Genomic DNA, 19,782 nt, shown 5'->3' with positions numbered 1-19,782 from the left:
CATCATACTCTCTCCTAGTGTTGTTTTTAGGATAAGATTTCATACCAAGTGTAAAACACCTGGTTAGTACATGGTGCCCTGGGATGCCCAGTGGTTGTCAGTTCCTCTCCTCACTCTTTCCCTTCCTTAAAAGAGGGCAGTGATTTGAATGTGACATTTCAGGAATGTTTGCCTAAAACTCACTCATGTTTCTTAAAAGACTGGCACCCACAAAATGATGTCAGAATAACTCACATGCTGGGGAGAAGAATGGACTGGAGAGATGAATAACCACCACCTAAAAAAACAATCCCAACAGCTCCAGAGAGGGTAGATCTCCTGAGCTTCCCCACTTCCCACCCCCATCCCCATGGAGCCCCCAGCCCTGTCTGCCAGGCTGAAAGAGAGAAGGGTGGGATTCTGGAGTAATTAAAGGGAATTTGGAAGGCTGGATGTAGCGGAATGTTAGATCACTAGCTAGAACAGCATGTGGCGTTCTTTAGGCAGGCTTCATTGAACCCATACAAAAAAAAGAAAGAGGGGCTGCCTGCCGTCTGCTCATTTATCAAACAGCGAAGCTCAACTCTCACAGCTCCACAAAAGTGTTGGACTGTTTGCTGAGTCTTGCTCCAGAAATTAAAAGCTGAACAGCCTTAGCGGGTCTGAACCGACCCTGCATTTTGAGACGCAGACTAAATTGTGCTGGGCTTTCAGATTCTGGGACCAGTTGATTATTTGGTGAAAGGAGAGGAGAATAATTTGTAACGTGCAGCCTATAAGAAAGTTTTTAAAAAAAAAAAAGGCATACCCCCTTCCCTTCCCACAGGTTTTTGTTGCAGCTAGAAGGAGGAGGCGCTATCTGCAGTGGCCCTTTCTTTGCTCAGAGTGGGAAAAGTCTTGACCTCCATTTGGACAGAATGTGATTTGGCTCAGCAGTGCTCCGACCCATCCCCCATCCCAACTCTTAACAAAATTCCTTTCCTCTTAGTTCTTTATGTGAAATTACCTTTCTCTCTTTTGAAGGGGAGGAGGAGAGGATTTAACCATCAACTATGTTCAGATAAAAAGTATTTTTACAAACAGAGCCAAATATTCTAACCTCACAAATATATCGCTTGGGAGACCATAATATACCACAAAAGACTGAAAACTGGTTGGAATGAAGATCCTCTGAAAATCCATCGAAGGACTGAAGTATAGAGTGCTAACTCCATCAATGAAGAGAATGGGCTAGAAAAGGATGATGACCATCATAACTGAGGCAGAGAGAGGTGTGAACAGGTGTGAACCCTCTTGCTCCAGCTCCTCCCTGGCAGCTGGTCGTTCTCCCCGCTCCATCCCCTCCAGCCAATGAAAGCCCGTTGAGGTGGAGCTCCGCCCCTCCACCCTTCTACTTCCGGCTAATAAAGCCCAGGAGACAAGCCTGGGCGTGCACTCCCTCGCTAACTCCTTTGACCCTGCTACAAGCCTGTAAGCTGAGCAAGTGGTATCATCCCCATTTTATAGATGAAGAAACCTCACGCTCAGATAGAAGGCAGAGAAAAAGTCTTCATTTTTTTTTTTTTTTTTTTGCTCTTCAATTTAGCACAATTTTAAAAAGAGATAATATCTTTCTACATTTCATGGAAAGCAATTTGACAGTATGTTTTAGAAACCTTGAAATGTTTCTCCCCTTTCATCAGGCAGCTCCACACTCGAAATTATTATGAGGGGAAAAACCCCAAGCAAAATAGCAACAATAAAAATGAAAATCATGATGCAAATGGCATTGCCTATAGCATTATTTATATTAGTGCAACATTGGAAACCACTTCAATGGCCAACAAAAGAGGAACGAATTCCACCTGAAATCTATGTAATTTTACTAACAATTGTCACCCCAATAAATTAAAAAAAAAAAGAGGAACGAATTCATTTGTTCTTTCTCTCGTTTGTTGAACCAATGAATCAATGTACTGAGCCATAATGTATCCTGCCTGGACTACTGCAGTGGCCGCTGACTGGTCTCCCTGCTTCCACCCTTACCCCCTACAGTCAATTTACACAGCAGCCAGAGCGATCCTTTGAAAGGTAAGTGGGATCTCGTTCCCCACTTCCCTGCTCAAAGCCCTCTAAGTCTCCCTATCTCATTCAGAGTAAAAGTGGAAGTGCTTACTAGGACCAGCAAGGATCTCCATGAGCTGTGCTCATCAACCCCTCCCAGCCTTCGCCCTCATCTTCTACCACTGTCCTGAGCACTTGCTCTGCTCCAGCCACATTGGGCTCCTTGCTCTTCCTGAAACATGTCAAAAAGCTCCCACCCCAGGCCCTTTGCACTGGCTATTCCCTCTGCTTGCAACTTTCTTCTTCCAGATATCCACAGGTTTTGTTCCCTCGTTTCCTTTAGGTCACTTAAATGCCACATTTGATCACTGAGTCCTAAATAAAATCACACCACCCCCACCTCCATATTTTCTATTCCCCTCACCCTGCCTTTTTTTGTTGTTCCTCTCTGTAGCACTTATTTGATATAAGATGCATTGACTTTTTTACTTGTTTATTTTTGGTCTTCTCCCACTAGAATGTAAGTTTCCTAAACAAAGGCTATTTCTGTTTAGCTCGGTGCCTGGCAAAATGTCTGCCCTATAATAGAGCTCAAAAAATACTTGTTGTTGAATGAATCTAAGCTGTGTACCATTAGGCAACCAATCGTCGTTACTGAGGCTGCAGCTTGTCAAACATGGGGAAGAGGAGTAGAAGACGAGGCTGGAGATTCAGCTCGTATAGTCTCATAGGCCTAGGCAAAGGGTTGTAGAGCTGATAAGACCGTTGACTAGATATGAAGAGCAGATTACTATAACTATAGTCACTTAAACCAAACAAGTGGCCCAGGAAAGATTTCTGGGAGGAAATAAGGTACAGCTAAGATTTGAAGTATGAGTCGACATAAGGCAGATAAAGGACATGGGGAGAGGGTTCCAGAAAATGAGAACAGCCTGTGGGAAAGGCCAGGGTAGGAGAGAACACAGTGTTCATGCAACTTGAAAGAAGGTCCATATGGGAGCACAGAGATGGGCAGAGGAGGAGGGGGAGAGGTGAGCTGGAAGGAAGGCAGGACGGATCCAGCAGGACCTGGTGGGTTTGGACTTTGTCTAGAGGCTTCATGGGGAAGTGGTTGTGGTGAGGCATGGCTGGATGCAGGGGCAACAAGGAGACCATTGTAGCAATCCAGGCACAAGTTCATGGCCCTGGCAGTGGTGGAGATGGGAAGATGTGGCAGAATCAGGATACATTCAAAAGCGAGGGAGGATGGAATTTGGTCACCGACTGGCAGGAGCCAGTGCCATCATGGTTTGGAGAAGGAAGAGCTCTTACCTTGTCAGAGAATCAGGAAGGCTGTTCATGGAGGGGTGGTGCATGCCGGGAGGTGCATGCCGGGTAGAAGGCACAAGGGCTGAGGAGGCAGAGAGAGTGGCAGGTAGAAGGTGCACAGACATGGAGCCCGGAAGCTGGGAATCATTCAGAGAATTGATCAACACCAAGTAGTCTGATTTGGATAGAGCTTGGGGCTCATGTAAGGAAAACTTGAGAGAAAAGGTCGAAGCAAAAAGTAGAGTTGCACAGTGATATTTGAGCTCCAGGTGAAGGAGACTGAGCTGAGTCAGCTGGCTGTGGAGAATTGTCAGAGGCCTCTGAGTAGACAGGTAAGGATCTGGATTATTCCCTCAGTAAGTCCACTTGGGGACTTCAGTTATCCAGACAGAATGACTTTTATTTAGTTAATATTTTTATTAAGTAGAAGAAGTGTTTCCACTTTCCTGGATGGGGGTAGATTTGACCTAAGAGGAGACACCAGGCTGCCTGCTGATGTGACAGTCCTCTCTGCTGTTTCCGTCTTTCCCTCCGAGCATTAGCATATCTGGGGACAGGGCTCTCAGATCCTGTTCCTAGCAGAAGCCACCAGAACATTTCCAAGAATGTCAAAGTTAGGAGAATTGAAGAGAAATCTTCATTGAAGAATAGATGGGATCAAGAAAGTATTTCAATCGTCAAACACACCTAACATGTAAATACAGGAATATGACATAAAAGAAAAAAAGGCTGCTGTTAAAAGAAGGAGTGAGAGGCTTCTGGGTACTTTCATTCCTCCAGAGGCAATAACATTGTGGTAGAGAGTTGAGTCAGACCGGGTACATTCAAATCCTAGGACTGCATGTTGGCAGCTGTGTGGCTTTATGCGGGTTACTTAGCCTCTCCAGGTTTACTGTACAGAGGAAGCTGGCTTGTTGTAATGATTAACTGAGATGATACGTGTAAAGTGGTAGACACAGTACCTGAGCCAGGACTTGACCCCGAAGTGTGTGTGCTTAACCGCTGTATACCACGGCTTCCCAAATTACTAGGAAAACACAGGGGGCATGTAAGGCTTCGTAGGAAGGCTCACGGCCTAGTGGGAGAGGCTCAGAGGAAGAGAAGAGAAGGTGCTGTGCTCGGGTGAGGGAGGGCAGTGTCGGTTTGGCATTCCAGGGGCAGGGAAGGGAACAGCTTGTGCAGTGGTGGGGCCAGCAGGCGCCTGGAGCTCAGGGAGCACATGGGGGAGTGGCAGGATTTGAGGCTGGGGAATTGGGCTGGGGTGGGTCACAGAGGGTGTCGTGGACCAGCCTTAGGAGGCTGGATTTTTATCCAGTTTATCCAGCAAGAAGGCATCTACTGTTCTCAACAGGAAATGAAATAATCATATTTGGATTTCAGCAAGACTGGAAGCAGGGCAGCCAGTTAGGAGTATGTATCTGTTGTGTAGGTAAGAGATCACGGTGGGGCTGGGGCAGGGGCAGGGGCAGGGGAGAGAGAGAGAGAAGTGGCTGGGCTCAGGGGACGTCTTGGGCAGAACCAACAGGGCATGGGTTGTGCAGCATCAGAGAGTGGAGTCCCCCCTGTGTCTGCCTTGGGTGACTCAGTACAGGCCGATGCTATCGCAAAGATGGGAAAACTGTCTGTATCGATCTAGACACTATTCAGAAGGGATAAGTAAAAACCATCAGCTATGGAGGGAGTCATAAATTAAATTGATCGACGAATTCACAGGCCCCATTTTCTAATTTGTTAACTCAAGATCATAGTGCAAAGAAATACAAACACACCGATGGTACGTTTTATTGCCTCATAGAGGTGGAACAGACAGCTCCAGAAGGCCTGTCCTCATGTCCCAGTGGCTCTCTGGTGCGTCTCTAGACCAGGGTTTGTGGCCCCTGGTACCTTAGCCACGGGCCAGACAGTGCTGTTTGCTTTGTGGACATTATGTGAGACACCATTTGGATAAACACTTAGAAAGATTTCAGAACTTTGCCCATTCTCTTCAATCAAGTAATAATAAAGCTGAGCAGCCAAAAACATAAAAGTGAAAATGAAATGCAGCTTTTAAAAATTATCTAGATATTTTTTGCAGGGACTAGGGGATGATTTATTTTTTAAAAAGAAAAAGAACCATTGTAATATTCTGGTATGTTTTTGGTGCTTGTTTCAAAATTAGCTTCAACTTCCTTTGTCAATGAGGAATATTTCTCATAAGAAAATCCTTTTCTGTTTGCAGAAAAAAGTTGATTTCTTACACAAATGTTATACAAAAACCTTTGGTTCTACCCACAGTTCCACTACCCTAACAAACATCCGTTTTTTTCCCCATACTCTCTTTCCGTTCCTATAGTTGTACAAACATAAATTATAATCGTAGCATAAGGGTAGTTTGAGATCTGCTGTTTCATTTAACATTATGTCACAAGCATTTTCCGGGTTGTGACATAGCTTTCATTACCATCATTTTAAATGCCTCCATAATATTTTATTGAGTGTGTATGTGTGTGTGTGTGTGTGTGTGTGTGTGTGTGTATAAAATCATTTATTTAGCTAGTTTCCTATCATTGGACATTTATTTTGTTTTCAATTTTTCACTCTCACTAGTAGCCCTCTGCATAGCTTTTTCTTATTTTAGATTATTTCCTTGGAATTAATAGATCAAAAAGTATGAATATTTTTGTTGTAAAAATATTGGGAAAAAGCTTTTGGGGAAGGGCTGTACTAATAAACGATGTTCTCAGCAATGTATGAGTATTTCAGTTTTTCCACACCCTTAATAGCGTTCAATACTGTCATTTTCAAACTGTCTGCTAATATCGGAGCATTAAACATGGTACCTTACTGTTTGTCCATTTGCATAGCAGAAATTTCCCAGACTGAAACACAGGAAAATCTCTGCTCTTCCTCAGAAACGAGTATATATTTATCTTATGGATACTGGGACTCTTGTAACTTTATTGTATGATCGTCTTTGCTTGGGTAGGTACGAAACTCAGAACCCAAATTATAACCCACTTCTAACCAAGGTGAAGAATCTACTAGCCCCATCTTTGTGCTTCCAGTATTTTCCCTCGGTCTCTATTGGCATATTGATATCTGCTCATTATTGTACGTTGGTGAACAGCTGCTTCTAATCTTGGCTCTGAAACCAGTCACGTGATTAAGGTCTGGAGGCCCTACTTGGCCAGGGGTTAGTATTAGTGGCCCAGAGTGATGAAGCCACTCAACCCTGTTGTGCTCTTAGGCTGCATGACAGGATGGAGTGCCTAGAGAGCCCTGTCACTGACCCCCGGGTCAGACCCCTTTCTGAATAGATTGCGTTTTCTTCGGGTCACAACAATTTGAGAGAAACATAGACAAAGTGAGAAACCCATGTGCTTAGCTTCCAGGAGTTACGGTTAAAGAAACTAGGGATATTTGCCTACAAAAGTGACACCATTAAATAATTCACAGACACTTGAAGCTAATAATTTTTAAAAAGACCAAAAAGAAAAATCACAGAATTATCGCGTCATTTTGTTCCGTATCATCACTATGCAATTAACATTTTAAAGCCCATTTACTTCCAAAGGTGGTATCGTGATGTTATTTCATTAGAAGCTCTAGCCATTCTTGTGAGGAATGCAGCCTTTTCCATCCATTTTCAGATGAGGAAACCCTGCCCATTCTTCACTAGGTGGCTTTCTAACACACAGACGTGGTCAGGCTTCATGCTACTCATTCTGGATTCTCAGTTCCTCTCTAATTTGTCTGCTTCTTTCCATCCCACCGACGCCACTTTAGTTGAGGCCACCGTCATCCATCCCTCTGATTAGGAGAGGATTCCATAAACCCCTGAGTCCCTGGATATCAGAGGAGGAATCTTAGGCACACAGAGAGAGGTTAAAGAGTATGTCCAAGTTCACACACCTAGCAGGGTCACAGTAAATGTCGAATGAATGAGCAAATCAGTCAGTGAGAGTATCATTGTGGATGCAAGACGGTGTGACTAGATCAACGGATTCATCCCCACCTCTGAGAAAGTGCTCGGTGTTCACGCCCCACCAGTGGGACGTCAGCACCAACATGTTGTCTCATGAAGGACACATGTAGGCTCCCTCTCTCACTCTGACCACGCGTGCCTGATCGGTGCTGTACTAGAAGGGAAGGGAGTCTAGAAGAATTTGGTTCAACTTCAGAGAAGAGTCCCTGGAAGTAAAAGGAAATGAGTTATCAGGACAATCAGTGGTAATAACGGGTAACGTTTATTGAGCCCTTACTAAATACCAGGCACTGTTGCAAATTATTTACATATGTTTACTTTTTAGATTTTCACAAAAATTCTGGAACAGGGACTATTATCACTCCCATTTTATTGATGAGGAAACTGAGTCATTTGAATGTTAAATAACTTACCCGGGGGCCCTCCAGCTAACAAAAGGCTGAGCTTGGATCTAGTGCAGCTAGTCTAGCTCTACAGCCTCTCATAGGACTGCACTGTCCTGCCTCTCCACAAACATCAGCGCTGAAAACACCAGGGATGAGGCCCTTTGGTTGTGTTTTCACTTGGGCAGATGGTCCCTCCTCCCAAGTTTCTGGCAAATCGATGTGGTTATCCTGGGCAACAGCACTTAGCATCCTCCATCGCACCTGAGTAAAGGATCCCCTCAAGGGCAGGGGGCAGGCTCCCTTGCTTCATTCAGTAAGTGAGAGTGGAGCTCTTCGTATGTGCCAAGTCTTGTGCCAGGTCCCTGTTTTCATGGAGCTTTCATTCTAATGGGGGTGAGGTGGTTGGAGAGGTGGTTGGAGAAACGACAAAAACTAAGCACTCAGGGTAAGGGAACAAGATCCCTTCAGAGAGTGCTAAGTGAGAAGACATAAAGTGGGGCCACCTGATGGTGAGTGACTGCTATGCGACTCCGTCATCAGAGAAGCCCAGTGGGCATAGGGACCTCCTCCCAGAAATCCCTCATGTTGTAAGGGGAGCCAGTCTTGTGACGATCTGATCTGGGGGGGAAATTGCATTCTAGGAAGAGGGAATTGCAATACAAAGGTCCCCAGTGGGGAGCAAGCCTGGTTGCGTTTTGGAAATAGGAAAAAAAGAAAAAGCCAGTGTGGCTGGGAGCTGGTGAGCAAGGGTGAGAATGGGAGGAGATGAAGTCCAGGAGGTAAGCAGGGACCCGGTCCCAGAGGCTGGGGGTGGGTTTTAGTTCCAGGTGTGATGGAAGCCATCGGAGGACTTTAAGCAGGGGAGTGACAGGTTCTGGATCAACCGGTCTCTGCCTACATGGTGAGTAGGAGGGGTGAAGCCCGGAGCCATCATTGAGACCCTCAGCATCCAGAGCCCCACAATCACTCAGATGCTCCCCTCCCACCTCCCTGACGCCAGCTGTCTTCTCGGGGTCCCGATGGACTCCTAGTAAGTCATTGCAACCAAGGATGTATTGTTTCCTCCCTTCTTTAGATTGCTGTTTGTGAAACTCAGTCCCTGTGCTCCCAACTTTTCCCAACAAGTAACCAATTTCTTCTGTTGACTTCCAGATCATAAGACAGCAGTTTCCTCAGTTAACCACCAGAAGACTCGGGACCCGAGGACAGTCCAAGTAAGCACCGAAGCCCTTCCACCCGCAGAGGCTTGGACCCCAGGCCTTCCATCCTGAGCTCTGTCCACAGGCCTGGCAGGAAATCTGTGCCTGGCCAGAGCGTGAAGGAGCTTTACACAGGTCCTGGAGACCTGTGAAAAAGGTCTCCAGGACCCGGAGAGAGAGGCCGTCTAAAAAGCCCAAGGCCACCTGGCCCAGCTGCTTTAAGGAATCCGACTTTGTGCCACCCTGCCTTTGAGTGTTTTTGTAAAATTGTCTTGAGCATCATTTAAAGGAGCACCTTGTAGCTCCTTGGACAATCTCCAGGTGACTTGGATCATTTCACTGAGCAAACTCGCTGTTTTCATAGTTTCTAGCCGGCAAAGGAGCAACCTGTACTAAACCCTGAGAGGGAGATGGGGCGGGAAGGGCCAGCCATACCGTGGTGCATGGGGCATACTGCTTCTCTTTCATCACTTCTGTCAACCAGCCAAACAATAGGTGCCTCACACTTTCTATGTGTCAGGTATATGGTGCTAAGTGCTGGGAACATAGGAGCAAACACGTCACCACCTTCAGGGAGCATATGTTCTGGTGGGGAAGACAGAGAAAAGACAGACTGTGGCAAAGAAGTTTGTCATGGAGAATAACAGAAGGGGAGTGGCCTCGTTTAGAAAGGATAGTCCTGGAAGGCCTTTCTGAGGAGTGAGAAGGATGTATGGACACCTGTCTCCTAGTGAGTCAATGGGAGGGGAATTTCTGCCTTTCCTGTTCCGGCTGCACTAATATCTGGGTTTATAAGACTTGCCTTGACGGGTGTTTCAGAAATTGTTGGACGTTAGTTAATAGGTTCTGTGAAAAAGGTCCGGTGGCCATGTAAGTTTGGTGAGCCCTGAGTTAAACAGGTTCCTTGATGCAGGACTTCTTAGAACCTTTATTATGCTAATGTACACAGTGACTCCACTAGAGGGTGCCTTATTATGCAGCATTTCTAATCATGTTGCCTATGTGGAGTAGCAGGTCAGCACTTACTGACTTAGACAATACTGAAACTTTAAAAAAAAAACACAAAAAACCCACTACATAAGACTTGTTAGACTTGTCACTAAGAGTGATTCAAAAGAAGCATGTCCAATACTGCTCCCTCACTCCTACCCTTCCTGGGCAGTGCATTCCCTCCTCCAACGGTGGGTTTAGCTGTGGGACCGAGGTAGGTAAAGGACGTGGATGATCAAACTGGGAAAAACCCTTTCGGGTCAAGTTCTGAAAAGACCGAGACGCATTTTTGTGTGTGGCTGAGAAGCTCTGGGGGTGATTTCCAAAGAGACTTAACAGAACATTTTTGAACGAGGGACATTTGGAATAAATTTCTCGTAATCTTCCAAAGTGACTACACTGAAGATCCAATCTTCTTTCTTCTGAGAAATTCCAGTCTCTGTTTTAAAATGAGGTTTCAGCTTTGGTAAGAGTGTGAACACAAAAGCCCGACTCGTCCTTCCTTGTTTGACGGTAGCACAGTGGTTGGCACCCAATGGGCGATTCACAGTGTTGGCTGAACAGATAAGTGGATGGATGGAAGAATGCTGAATGCATGGAAATGAATTATTCCCACCCCACCCCCCCTGCCCACCCTCCACCCCCGCTTACGGTCTCTGGAGAATCACTGGCTCCAATACACTGAGGCCCATTTCTGAGAGTAGAAATAGTAAATATAGTATAGAAAGCTTTCCCATCCTACATAAACATCCGTCTCCATGTGAGAGCCCCCTTTGGTTTTTGTTTTTTCTTTAGCCTAGAGGTTGGCAAATTGGGCAACACTTCTTTAGAAACACCATGTAATCAATTTCATTGTTCCCTGTCCATAAGAATCCTCCAGGGTTGGACACATCTCCAAGCAGTCGAAAGGTAATAAGAAGCTCTAGTCTCCAGCCTGCCCCTGGGCCTTCTAGAAACAATTTCTCAGCAAATTTCCCTGGACCGAATACACTGGGGGTGTGGGGTGACTAGTGGAAAGTGTGTTGATGTGCCCTGCACAGCCAAAACAGAAAAATTAACAAGTGATCAGGGCAGTAGCTTCCTGTAGCTGTGGATTATAGCAACATACACCTGAAACATCAAGAAATGGTCTGGTCTGACTTGTTATTACTATCTTGCTCTTAAGAAATTATAAAGGAGAACTTCATGAAGTTAGGGAGACGTGTCATAACTGCCTTCCCACCTGAAGGGCACTTCTCGAGCAAACGGAACCATCCCCACCCTCCCCCCACAGGACTGGCTTTGAGTTGGAAAGGCAGTTATGACAGTTGGGAAGTAGAAGGTACAGAAGACAGAGATCAGCTCAACACACAGAGAACTTTCTGATAACTATACCGACCTAAAATGAACTGGACTGCCTTCGGAGAGTCTGAGTTCTTCATCCCAGGATGTATTCAGATAGAGGAGAGATGCCCACTAAGTAGAAATATCACAGAATGGTACCGGGAGGAAAAGGGGGCGGGAGAGGGAAGGTTATGCGTGCTTGTCTCTCCCCTCCCTGTGAAGCCTCTCCCACAACTCAAAATGCGTTCTTATTTGCATTGTGTTGTAATGATCACCAACCATATCTCCATGAGCAGAAAAGAATAGTTAATATGTTATACAGCATTTCTGAAAGCGAGGTCCATGAATTATTTATATATTAGTATTGCTGTGTGATTGTAAAAATCTACTTTAGACCTACTAAATCAGAATCTTTGCGGGTGGAGCCCAGGAGTCTCTATTTTAATATGTTCTGTATGTGATTCTTACTATTAGTAAAGTTTGAGGGTCGCTGGCTTAGTGGTTAAAAAAAAGCACTTTCTTTGGAGGTTCAAATCCTGCCTCTACTTCTTACTCACTAGGTGATCTTGGGAATGTTACTTAAATTATCTGGGCCTTAGTTCCCTAGTCTGTAAAATGGGGATAAGAATTAGCTCCAGCCTCACAGGGGCTTTGTAAGATTAAATAAGTTAATGTGTGTAAAGCACTTAGCACCTTGTGAGCTGCTGTGATGGGCACCCCATTTTTCAGCCGTGGATAATGACAGGCCCTCCAACAACTGGGCATCAGAATTGCCTGGGGTGCTTGCTTCAATGCTGATTCTTGGGCCCCATTCCCATGTTCGGAATCAGTAGGTCTGGGGCCTAGGAATCTGCCTTTTTATTGGCCTGCACCGATGACGCTGACAAAGTCAAAGTTTATAACCTTACCGTGCAGTGTTTGCTCTTAGTGTAGCTTGGTGGCTTTGTAGTTAAACAGACCTGTGTTCAAGAACCTGTTCTTCCCCTAAACAGCTCTATAAATGTGAGCAAATTAAGCTTTCTTGCCTCCATGTTCTCATGTATAAAAAGACTGCAATAACCACCATTTCATAGTGTTATTTTACAAATTAGTGTACATGAATACTTTGCAAAGTGCCTAGCACATAGCAGGTGTTCAGTAGAGTGTAGCTAAAATCCAAACAAAATGCAGCCTCCATCCCTCATTAGTCTGAATTGAAAATATTGCTATTATTAAGCCCAATTTGAGTTAATAAAGCTTCTGGTCTTTGAAACCCTGAATTTATCTTTTTTAAGGTACAGTTCTTTAAGACTACTTTTTACTGCTTGAGAAAAACAGTCCAACTGAATTTATGTTGGTGGTAAAGTTTGCAGTGATAAACACACCTTTCTTCTTAGGTCCCCACAGAAGGGGAAAGATGCTGTACCCCTGGGATCATATTTAGCTAGATATAAGAGATTAAGTACAAATGGAAAATTTTTCATTCCCCTTTCTGCTTTGTAAAGTATTTGACTTAACATTTTCTGTAGGAGGCAATTTTGGTTATTTTTACCTGCTTGATTGATGGCTGGCAGCATGGAACTTGGGTTTAATTCTAGATTTCCGAGATTTCGAGCCTTACAGGAGCGTTAACTCTTGTAGCCCAGGGAGGATGGGCCCAGTCATCCTTGGCCTTGGGAACCCCCTGGCTCAGGGACCCCCACCTAATAATGATGCCTGCGGGTCTCTCTCTCTCTGTCTGTGGCCCAGGTACCATTACTACGGCATTGCGGTGAAGGAAAACTCCCAATATTATGATGTGATGTATTCCAAGAAAGGAGCCGCCTGGGTGAGCGAGACGGGCAAGAAAGAAGTGAGCAAACAGACAGTGGCATATTCACCCCGGTCCAAACTTGGAACGCTGCTGCCGGAGTTTCCAAATGTTAAAGAGCTGAATCTGCCAGCCAGTCTGCCCGAGGAGAAGGTGACCGCATCTGAAGGGAGTGGGCGATTTCTCTCTTTCTTTTTCACACAACACACACACACACACACACACACACACACACACACACACACACGTACACTTTAATTGCAAAATGGTGAGTTTGAAAACATAAAGCTAGAAATCTGAATGAAGTATGGACTTTAGTTGATAATGTATAATATCAATATTAGTTCATTAGTCATGACAACTGTGCCATCCTAACATAAGGTGTTAACAGTAGAGGTAAATGGGTGCGAGGTATATGCGAAGTCCCTGTACTGCCTTCAAAACTTGGCTACAAACCTAATACTGCTCTAAAATAAAAAAAGTTTATCTACCTATCTACCTGCTTACCCACCGACGTACCACGCTTCTTACCCTTCTATGATGTCATACTTTCTCATTTCACAAAGGAAGGACCCCTCTCCTCTAGGTTGCTTTTTTTATAGGATAAAGTTTATTTTCCCAGGTGCCGCAGAGGATATGGTGAAATTATAGTCCCTCAGACAAAGAAGATTTTATAGGTATAGTGACCCAGATAATTTGGGTCATAGGATGTTGGGAGGAAGTTACTGGAAACACAAATTTGGGGACTTGCCCCTGGCGATCACATCTCTCACACACCTCTTTTGCTGCAACCCAGGCCTAGTAGGAGCTGAGCTTCTGTCCACAGATGGTGCTGGGAGCTGGGATGCAGCAGTGAATGAGACCTGAGTCCGGCTCTCAGGAAGTTCAGTCAAGCGGGCTGGCTGCTTGTATAAGCAAACTAAGTGTATGTTGGATACACACGTCTGTGTTCTGAAACAAAAAGAATATCTGTAAAGAATGCTTTTTAAATCTAAGAACCAGATAACCCTTTATTTTATCACTCAAAAAAATTTTTTTTCTCAACAGACTTCCTGTAGCATAGCTTTAAAATTCTTGGATAAAGGGAGCTGGAGTTAAAATTCTTTTGCGAAGTCAATTCTAGAGAATTTCCAAATGTCTTTTTGTGATTTGGGCAAAAACACCTCTTCTTTTTTTTTTTTTTTTTATTTATTTTTAATTTATTGGGGTGACAATTGTTAGTAGAATTACATAGATTTCAGGTGTGCAATTCTGTATCACATCATCCATAAGTCACACTGTGTGTTCACCACCCAGAGTCAGCTCCCCTTCCATCACCATACATTTGATCCCCCTCACCCTCATCCCCCACCCCCCAACCCCCTTACGCTCTGGTAACCACCAAATTACGTTCCCCAGATTAATTTTCAAACCCCGTGGCCATCCTGTGGTCACCGACTGCCCTCCAATCCCCTCACCCTCCCCCCTACCCCCCACCCCTCCCGCCCATCTAGCAACCCTCAGTTTTTCCTCATTGTCTCCCAAACTGTTTCTGATTAGTTCATTCACTTATTCTTTTCTTTAGAATCCGCAAATAAGTGAGATCATATGGTACTTATCTTTCTCTGTCTGACTTATTTCACTTAACATAATGTTCTCTAGATCCATCCATGTTGTTGCAAATGGTAAGATTTCTTTCTTCTTTATGGCTGCATAATACTCCATTGTATAAATGTACCACAGTTTCTTAATCCAGTCGTCTACCGATGGGCATTTCGGTTGTTTCCATGTCTTAGCTATTGAAAAACACCTCTTCTTATAAATACACACTGTGTCTTAACTTTCCAGTATCTCAGCTGATGAGGAGAATTTAACTCAGTAAGCCCTACTGAACGCGACTGTGTGCCAGGCACCCAGTGCTAAATGCTGGATGCACAAGCATGAATAATGCGCCATTTTATTTTCCTAGAGCTCACAGTTTCAGGGGGTGGAGAATGGGGCAGAGGCAGAAACCTGTGTGTTCCATGCCGAGGGTGAGTGAGTGCTCTGATGGAGAAACACACCCAGGTACCCTGAGAGCCCAGAGGAGGGAGCTGAGGGTCAGAGAGTGTCACCCAATGACAGTGAGTGTCGCAGAGGTCCTTGCAGGATGGGTACGTGTTAGGAGAACTTCGTCCCCTCAACCGGGAATAAATGACTTGAAAATTGAAATTCCAAGGGCAGTGGTAACGTGTATTAATGTGCCTTTATTGTTGATCCTTCCCCACCCCCCACAGGTTTCTACCTTTATTATGATGTACAGAACACACTGTCAGAGAATACTGGACACTGTGATAAGAGCCAACTTTGATGAGGTAGGTCAACAAGTGAGCTGTGAATACTCTGAATTAAAATATCGTGATAACACTGGCCCCTATTTCACGCACTCCTACTAGGTGCCAGATCCGCACAGTGGTTCTAAGAACTGGCACCATTATCCCCATTTTACAGCTCTCCTGCGTGATCAGCGGTCGGCATGGCCTTTTCCTTGATCCAACTAAGTGAGCCACATCCTGCCCGATTGGCTTACTAGGGAGACAGTGTTGCCAGGGTATCATTATACCCAGAATTATAGATTAAGGAAAACTTTCCTATACTTTGGATTTCATCTTTCCCCGAAGCTCATCCGCTTTGGTGCATTTGGACCTGGTTACCCTCCATTCTCAAGGTCTGGTCTACATGTCCATCGAATCCCGCCAGTAGAGGACTGAAATAGATAATCCAGTAGACTTACTTTAAATAATCATTTTCAACCATTTGCCTCTGCTTATTTTACCACTCATGCTTGCAAAGATTAAGAACTTCTTCCTTCTGTCTAATAATAAGTTTCCATTTGTTAAATGCCTCACATTGTTATGTAAGTAATCTGATTTCATCCGAACAATAGGAAGACATCTCTATCTCCACTGTACGAAAGCTGATAACTCTCATATGTTTAGTCCTGAGCTCCAGATTCAATTGACTTGACATCTAATTTAACACGAGCAAATCAGAGCGCTCACTTTCTGCCCCAGATCTGTTTTCCAAGTCTTACATTACCACCACCATCCACCCAATTGCTCAAGCCATAAATCTTGATTCTTCTCTTTCTGTCCCCCTTCATGTCAGTTTGTCGGGAGGTCCTGTCGGCTCTACCTCCTGACATAAACACTGTCTGTCCATTTCACATCTAACTCCCAAGTATCAGCTTTCGAGCTTTACACTCTTCTCCCTCCGTCCTTTTTCTTCTCACTCCGAGGAGCCAGGATCACAGGACATTAAGTGATCTAAGATGCCAGAGGAGGAAGGGAGCTCCAAACTGAACAGTACACCCTCTACAAAGGGTCCTCCCGAGTCTGAGGACTGATCGGGGCTCCCTGTGCTTCTTGAACAGGCTTGAAACAGACAGATGCCTGCGAAAGACACTGATTTTCCACAGATTTATTTTAACATACACAGCCGCTGATCTTTTCCAGAATTTCTGCTAGAAATTGCTCATCAAAAAAAAAAAAAAAAGAGTAGGGCTTCATGCAACGAAAGCTTAGAAAGGCAAATGAATTCAGAATCTAAGAAATCTTAGAAATCATCTAGGCAGATCTTCTTACCCTGAGTTGGAAGGGCAGGGAGGGGGTCTAGGACCCAGCCTGAGGCCAATGCCCAGGGACAAGCTGGGAGCAGGGGACAGTGGAAGGTCCGCTGGAAGGCAAGTACCTCGTCCAAGAAATGTGGCCATCTCCAGGCCTAGCCAGCCCAACCGTTAGCCACCAGGTGTCCCTTGACAAGTGAGCAGAGCCAGAATGGGGAGATCCTGGCTGGGTGACACTCAGAAACTCAGGCCAGGGTGCCTCAGATGCTTAAGACACTACAGTGATTTCTTGGGCCTTGTAGTGGTCGTGCCTCCATGATATAATATAGTGACAGTTAGCCGTTAGTAAGCATCTGCTGGGTGCTAAGTACTATATATAATAAGTACTTTTTTAGGACTCTTTACCAAAACCTATGCGGGAAATACTACTTGTATTCCCATTTCACACATAAGGAAACTGAGGTGTAGAGATATCACACCCCTAGTTGGTAGTGGGGCCAGGATTGGAACCCTGAAGGGCAATCTTCACTCATCTGGATTTTCTTTGTTTTAGTTTTCAACCTGGAGGGAAACTGCAGTATTTTCACTGTCATGGAATTAACAGAACTGTGACTTGAGTTTCCCAATTTACAAACTTGACTTTATTCACCACTTTGATCATGTTTTTGGCGATTACCAGTTTCCCCATAGGAAATCGGGCGGGGGGGAGCATGCTTTTTTCCCCATTCTTAATACCCCAGGCTTCCCATCCAGTGCGTATACTGGGAAGTCCAGGAAGGCTTTGGACGTCCGAGAAGTCTTCACCGAGGCTGAGCTCAGGCCACCAGGCTGGGGTCAGAGGAAAGCAAGACCTTGCCCCTCAGAGGGGCCTGAAGGACGCCGCAGGCCACCAGGGAGGGACGGAAAGCTGGACAACGGGCAGCAGTTCTAGGAGAAACATGGGTCTCAGGAATGGGGTAGAAGCCTGGTTACCATGTGAAGAACAAACCAGCCACGGGAGTGACTGGTGGAAAGACAGGCAAACACGGGCTGGTGTCACCCATTCCCTGACTTGCTGTCTGGCTTTGGACAAATGTCTCTGCGACGTGGGAGTAATAATTCTCAGCTGTCGTAGTAGTAGGAGGAGCAATAAGTGAGAGAACCTATGCAAACTTCCTGGCATATACTAGACACTCAATAAATAAAGCTAATGCCAGTAATAGTACCACCTCCAAAGTGTGAGACTGGGGCGCTAAATTATCTCCTGCATTGGATCAGGATGAATGTGGGGACACGGACGTGGATGACGCTGTAGGTGGGGGTTCAAGAGTGCCCATCTGAGGGAGAAAAAGGGAGACAGTCCAAGAACCAAGTAGAACCCATGAGAATTCACAAAAATTCAGTTATTCCCAAACTTCAAGATGAGCCACTCAGTTTTGGCTGAGGTCTAGATAGTTTAAAGTCTAGATGTTTTGAAGTCTAGATATTAGTATATATACCGGGTACCCACCTTCCTTTTCCCTTCATGTCCCTTATCTCCCCTCTGCTCCCTACCCTCCTCTCTCCTGACCTCCAGCTCACACACTGAAAGACACAGGTGTAGGGGGGCCATCAGTGGGTCCTCTGCCTTGGACAGTCACTCCACCATTCCTTCATCAACAACACAGCTTGAGTTCCTGCCATCATCACATTGGTAATAATAACTCCATGTGTGAGAGCCTACTGTATTTCTGCTCTGTGCTAGTGGTTGGGGTGGCAGTGCCCACATAGCTACTGCCTAGACATCAACATCTAGCGTCCCATAATGGCACCAACCGGCCGGGTCTCTTTGGGAAAACGGAGGAATTTGGATATCACGAGGCCCTTGCACTTTATCTAGTTTTCAGCGCACAAGTTTGACTCAGGAGACATTTGTTTGTGGCACCTATTCTCCTCCCTTTCCAGACGCATTCGCCTTACCAGCAACTCACACGCCACCGTTCCCTTCCTTTCCAAAGCACCCAGGGCCCCCGGCGCACCCAGCAAGCCCAAAGAGTAGTGAGTTCTAATGCTCTGAGCTTTCAAAAAGCAATAGCCTACCTTCCCTGCCTGACACTTCTCCCAGACCACAATAAGCACGAAGAGCACAGTCGAGCCCAGGCTACCAGGCCAAGTGGTTGTCCGGCAGTGGGCATGCCACACTGTGGGCACGCGGAAGACGTGGGACAGGAGGACCTCCCAGGGCCGCCTAAGCCACGCCCGGCTGGGGTGGCCTCTGCCGTGGCAGGGCAAGTAGATCCCAGTGTGGCAGACTGGGTGGGCCCTGGCCGAGTCCCACGGCTCGGTTGCCGGGACTCTGTGGAAACTCACGGCCCCTCTCCTCTCTGTGGGTCGACACAGGTTCAAAGTTTCCTTCTGCACTTTTGGCAAGGAATGCCACCCCACATGCTGCCTGTGCTGGGCTCCTCCACGGTGGTGAACATCGTCGGCGTCTGTGACTCCATCCTCTACAAAGCTATCTCCGGGGTGCTGATGCCCACCGTGCTGCAGGCGTTACCTGACAGGTGGGTGCGCTGCTCCCCCCGCCTCCCCTCACGGCGGGTCCCCAGCATGTACTGCTGCTGCTTCTCTCGTATTGAGTATAATCCTGCACTGTGTGGGGGCTTCCCTCATCAAGACCATGACTATTGGACTTCTAAAACTAAGATTTCATATTCTTGACTATAAATCACACTGTTGACATTTTGAACCACTTATAGGGTTCAAAATGCAAAAGGTCTAATATGGTGCAGACTGAAAAGTACCCCCACGTTTGTTCCCCAGGCACCCCGGTCTCCTCCCCCGAGCATCAGATATAACCATTTTCTTGGGGGTCTGTCCAAATCTGCTAGGCACGTGTAACCAATGCACATGCGTGTTATGCCCTTTTTCTCTTTCCTACTGAAATAGCGACACACTATATATTGTCCTTTGCTTAGAAAACAATCTTGGAGACGATGCCCCTCTAGGTGCACTCCCCACTGGGCTCTATGCTGCCCTCTGGACCACCTGGACCACCTCACAGGGTGCCCTTCCCACCCACACCCCTTCAACCTGGGACCAGCCAGTGGGGGTGAGGTGGGGACCAGAGTAAAGCCGGGACATTAACTGTCTGCCTCGCTCCCTGTGAGGTCACCTCAGGCTGGCCATGTCCCTCCACAGGCCGTGTCCCTGCTGCCTTCCGGGTGGTCCTTTGGACACAGAGGTAGAGGAGAGCCCGC

At 45.9% G+C, this 19,782-nt stretch overlaps 1 protein-coding gene across 4 annotated transcripts in view; it reads left to right on the top strand.

Annotated features, from left to right (window-relative positions):
- The window catches only part of RFX4 (regulatory factor X4), a 139,697-nt gene that overhangs the window by 64,452 nt on the left and 55,463 nt on the right, over window positions 1–19,782 (top strand). For all 4 annotated transcript variants that reach the window (XM_033118695.1, XM_033118698.1, XM_033118696.1 and 1 more), the window contains exons 5-8: window positions 8,833–8,894; window positions 12,921–13,134; window positions 15,237–15,314; window positions 18,923–19,086. In XM_033118695.1, the coding sequence (XP_032974586.1) occupies window positions 8,833–8,894; window positions 12,921–13,134; window positions 15,237–15,314; window positions 18,923–19,086 (518 nt within the window). The remainder of the gene's footprint in view (window positions 1–8,832; window positions 8,895–12,920; window positions 13,135–15,236; window positions 15,315–18,922; window positions 19,087–19,782) is intronic.

Source organism: Rhinolophus ferrumequinum, chromosome 10, assembly GCF_004115265.2.
Source record: "Rhinolophus ferrumequinum isolate MPI-CBG mRhiFer1 chromosome 10, mRhiFer1_v1.p, whole genome shotgun sequence".
In the NCBI taxonomy this organism is placed as follows: Eukaryota; Metazoa; Chordata; class Mammalia; order Chiroptera; family Rhinolophidae; genus Rhinolophus; species Rhinolophus ferrumequinum.
The sequence above is the reverse complement of the archived record's forward strand: the minus strand, read 5'-3'. Positions and strand labels throughout refer to the sequence as shown.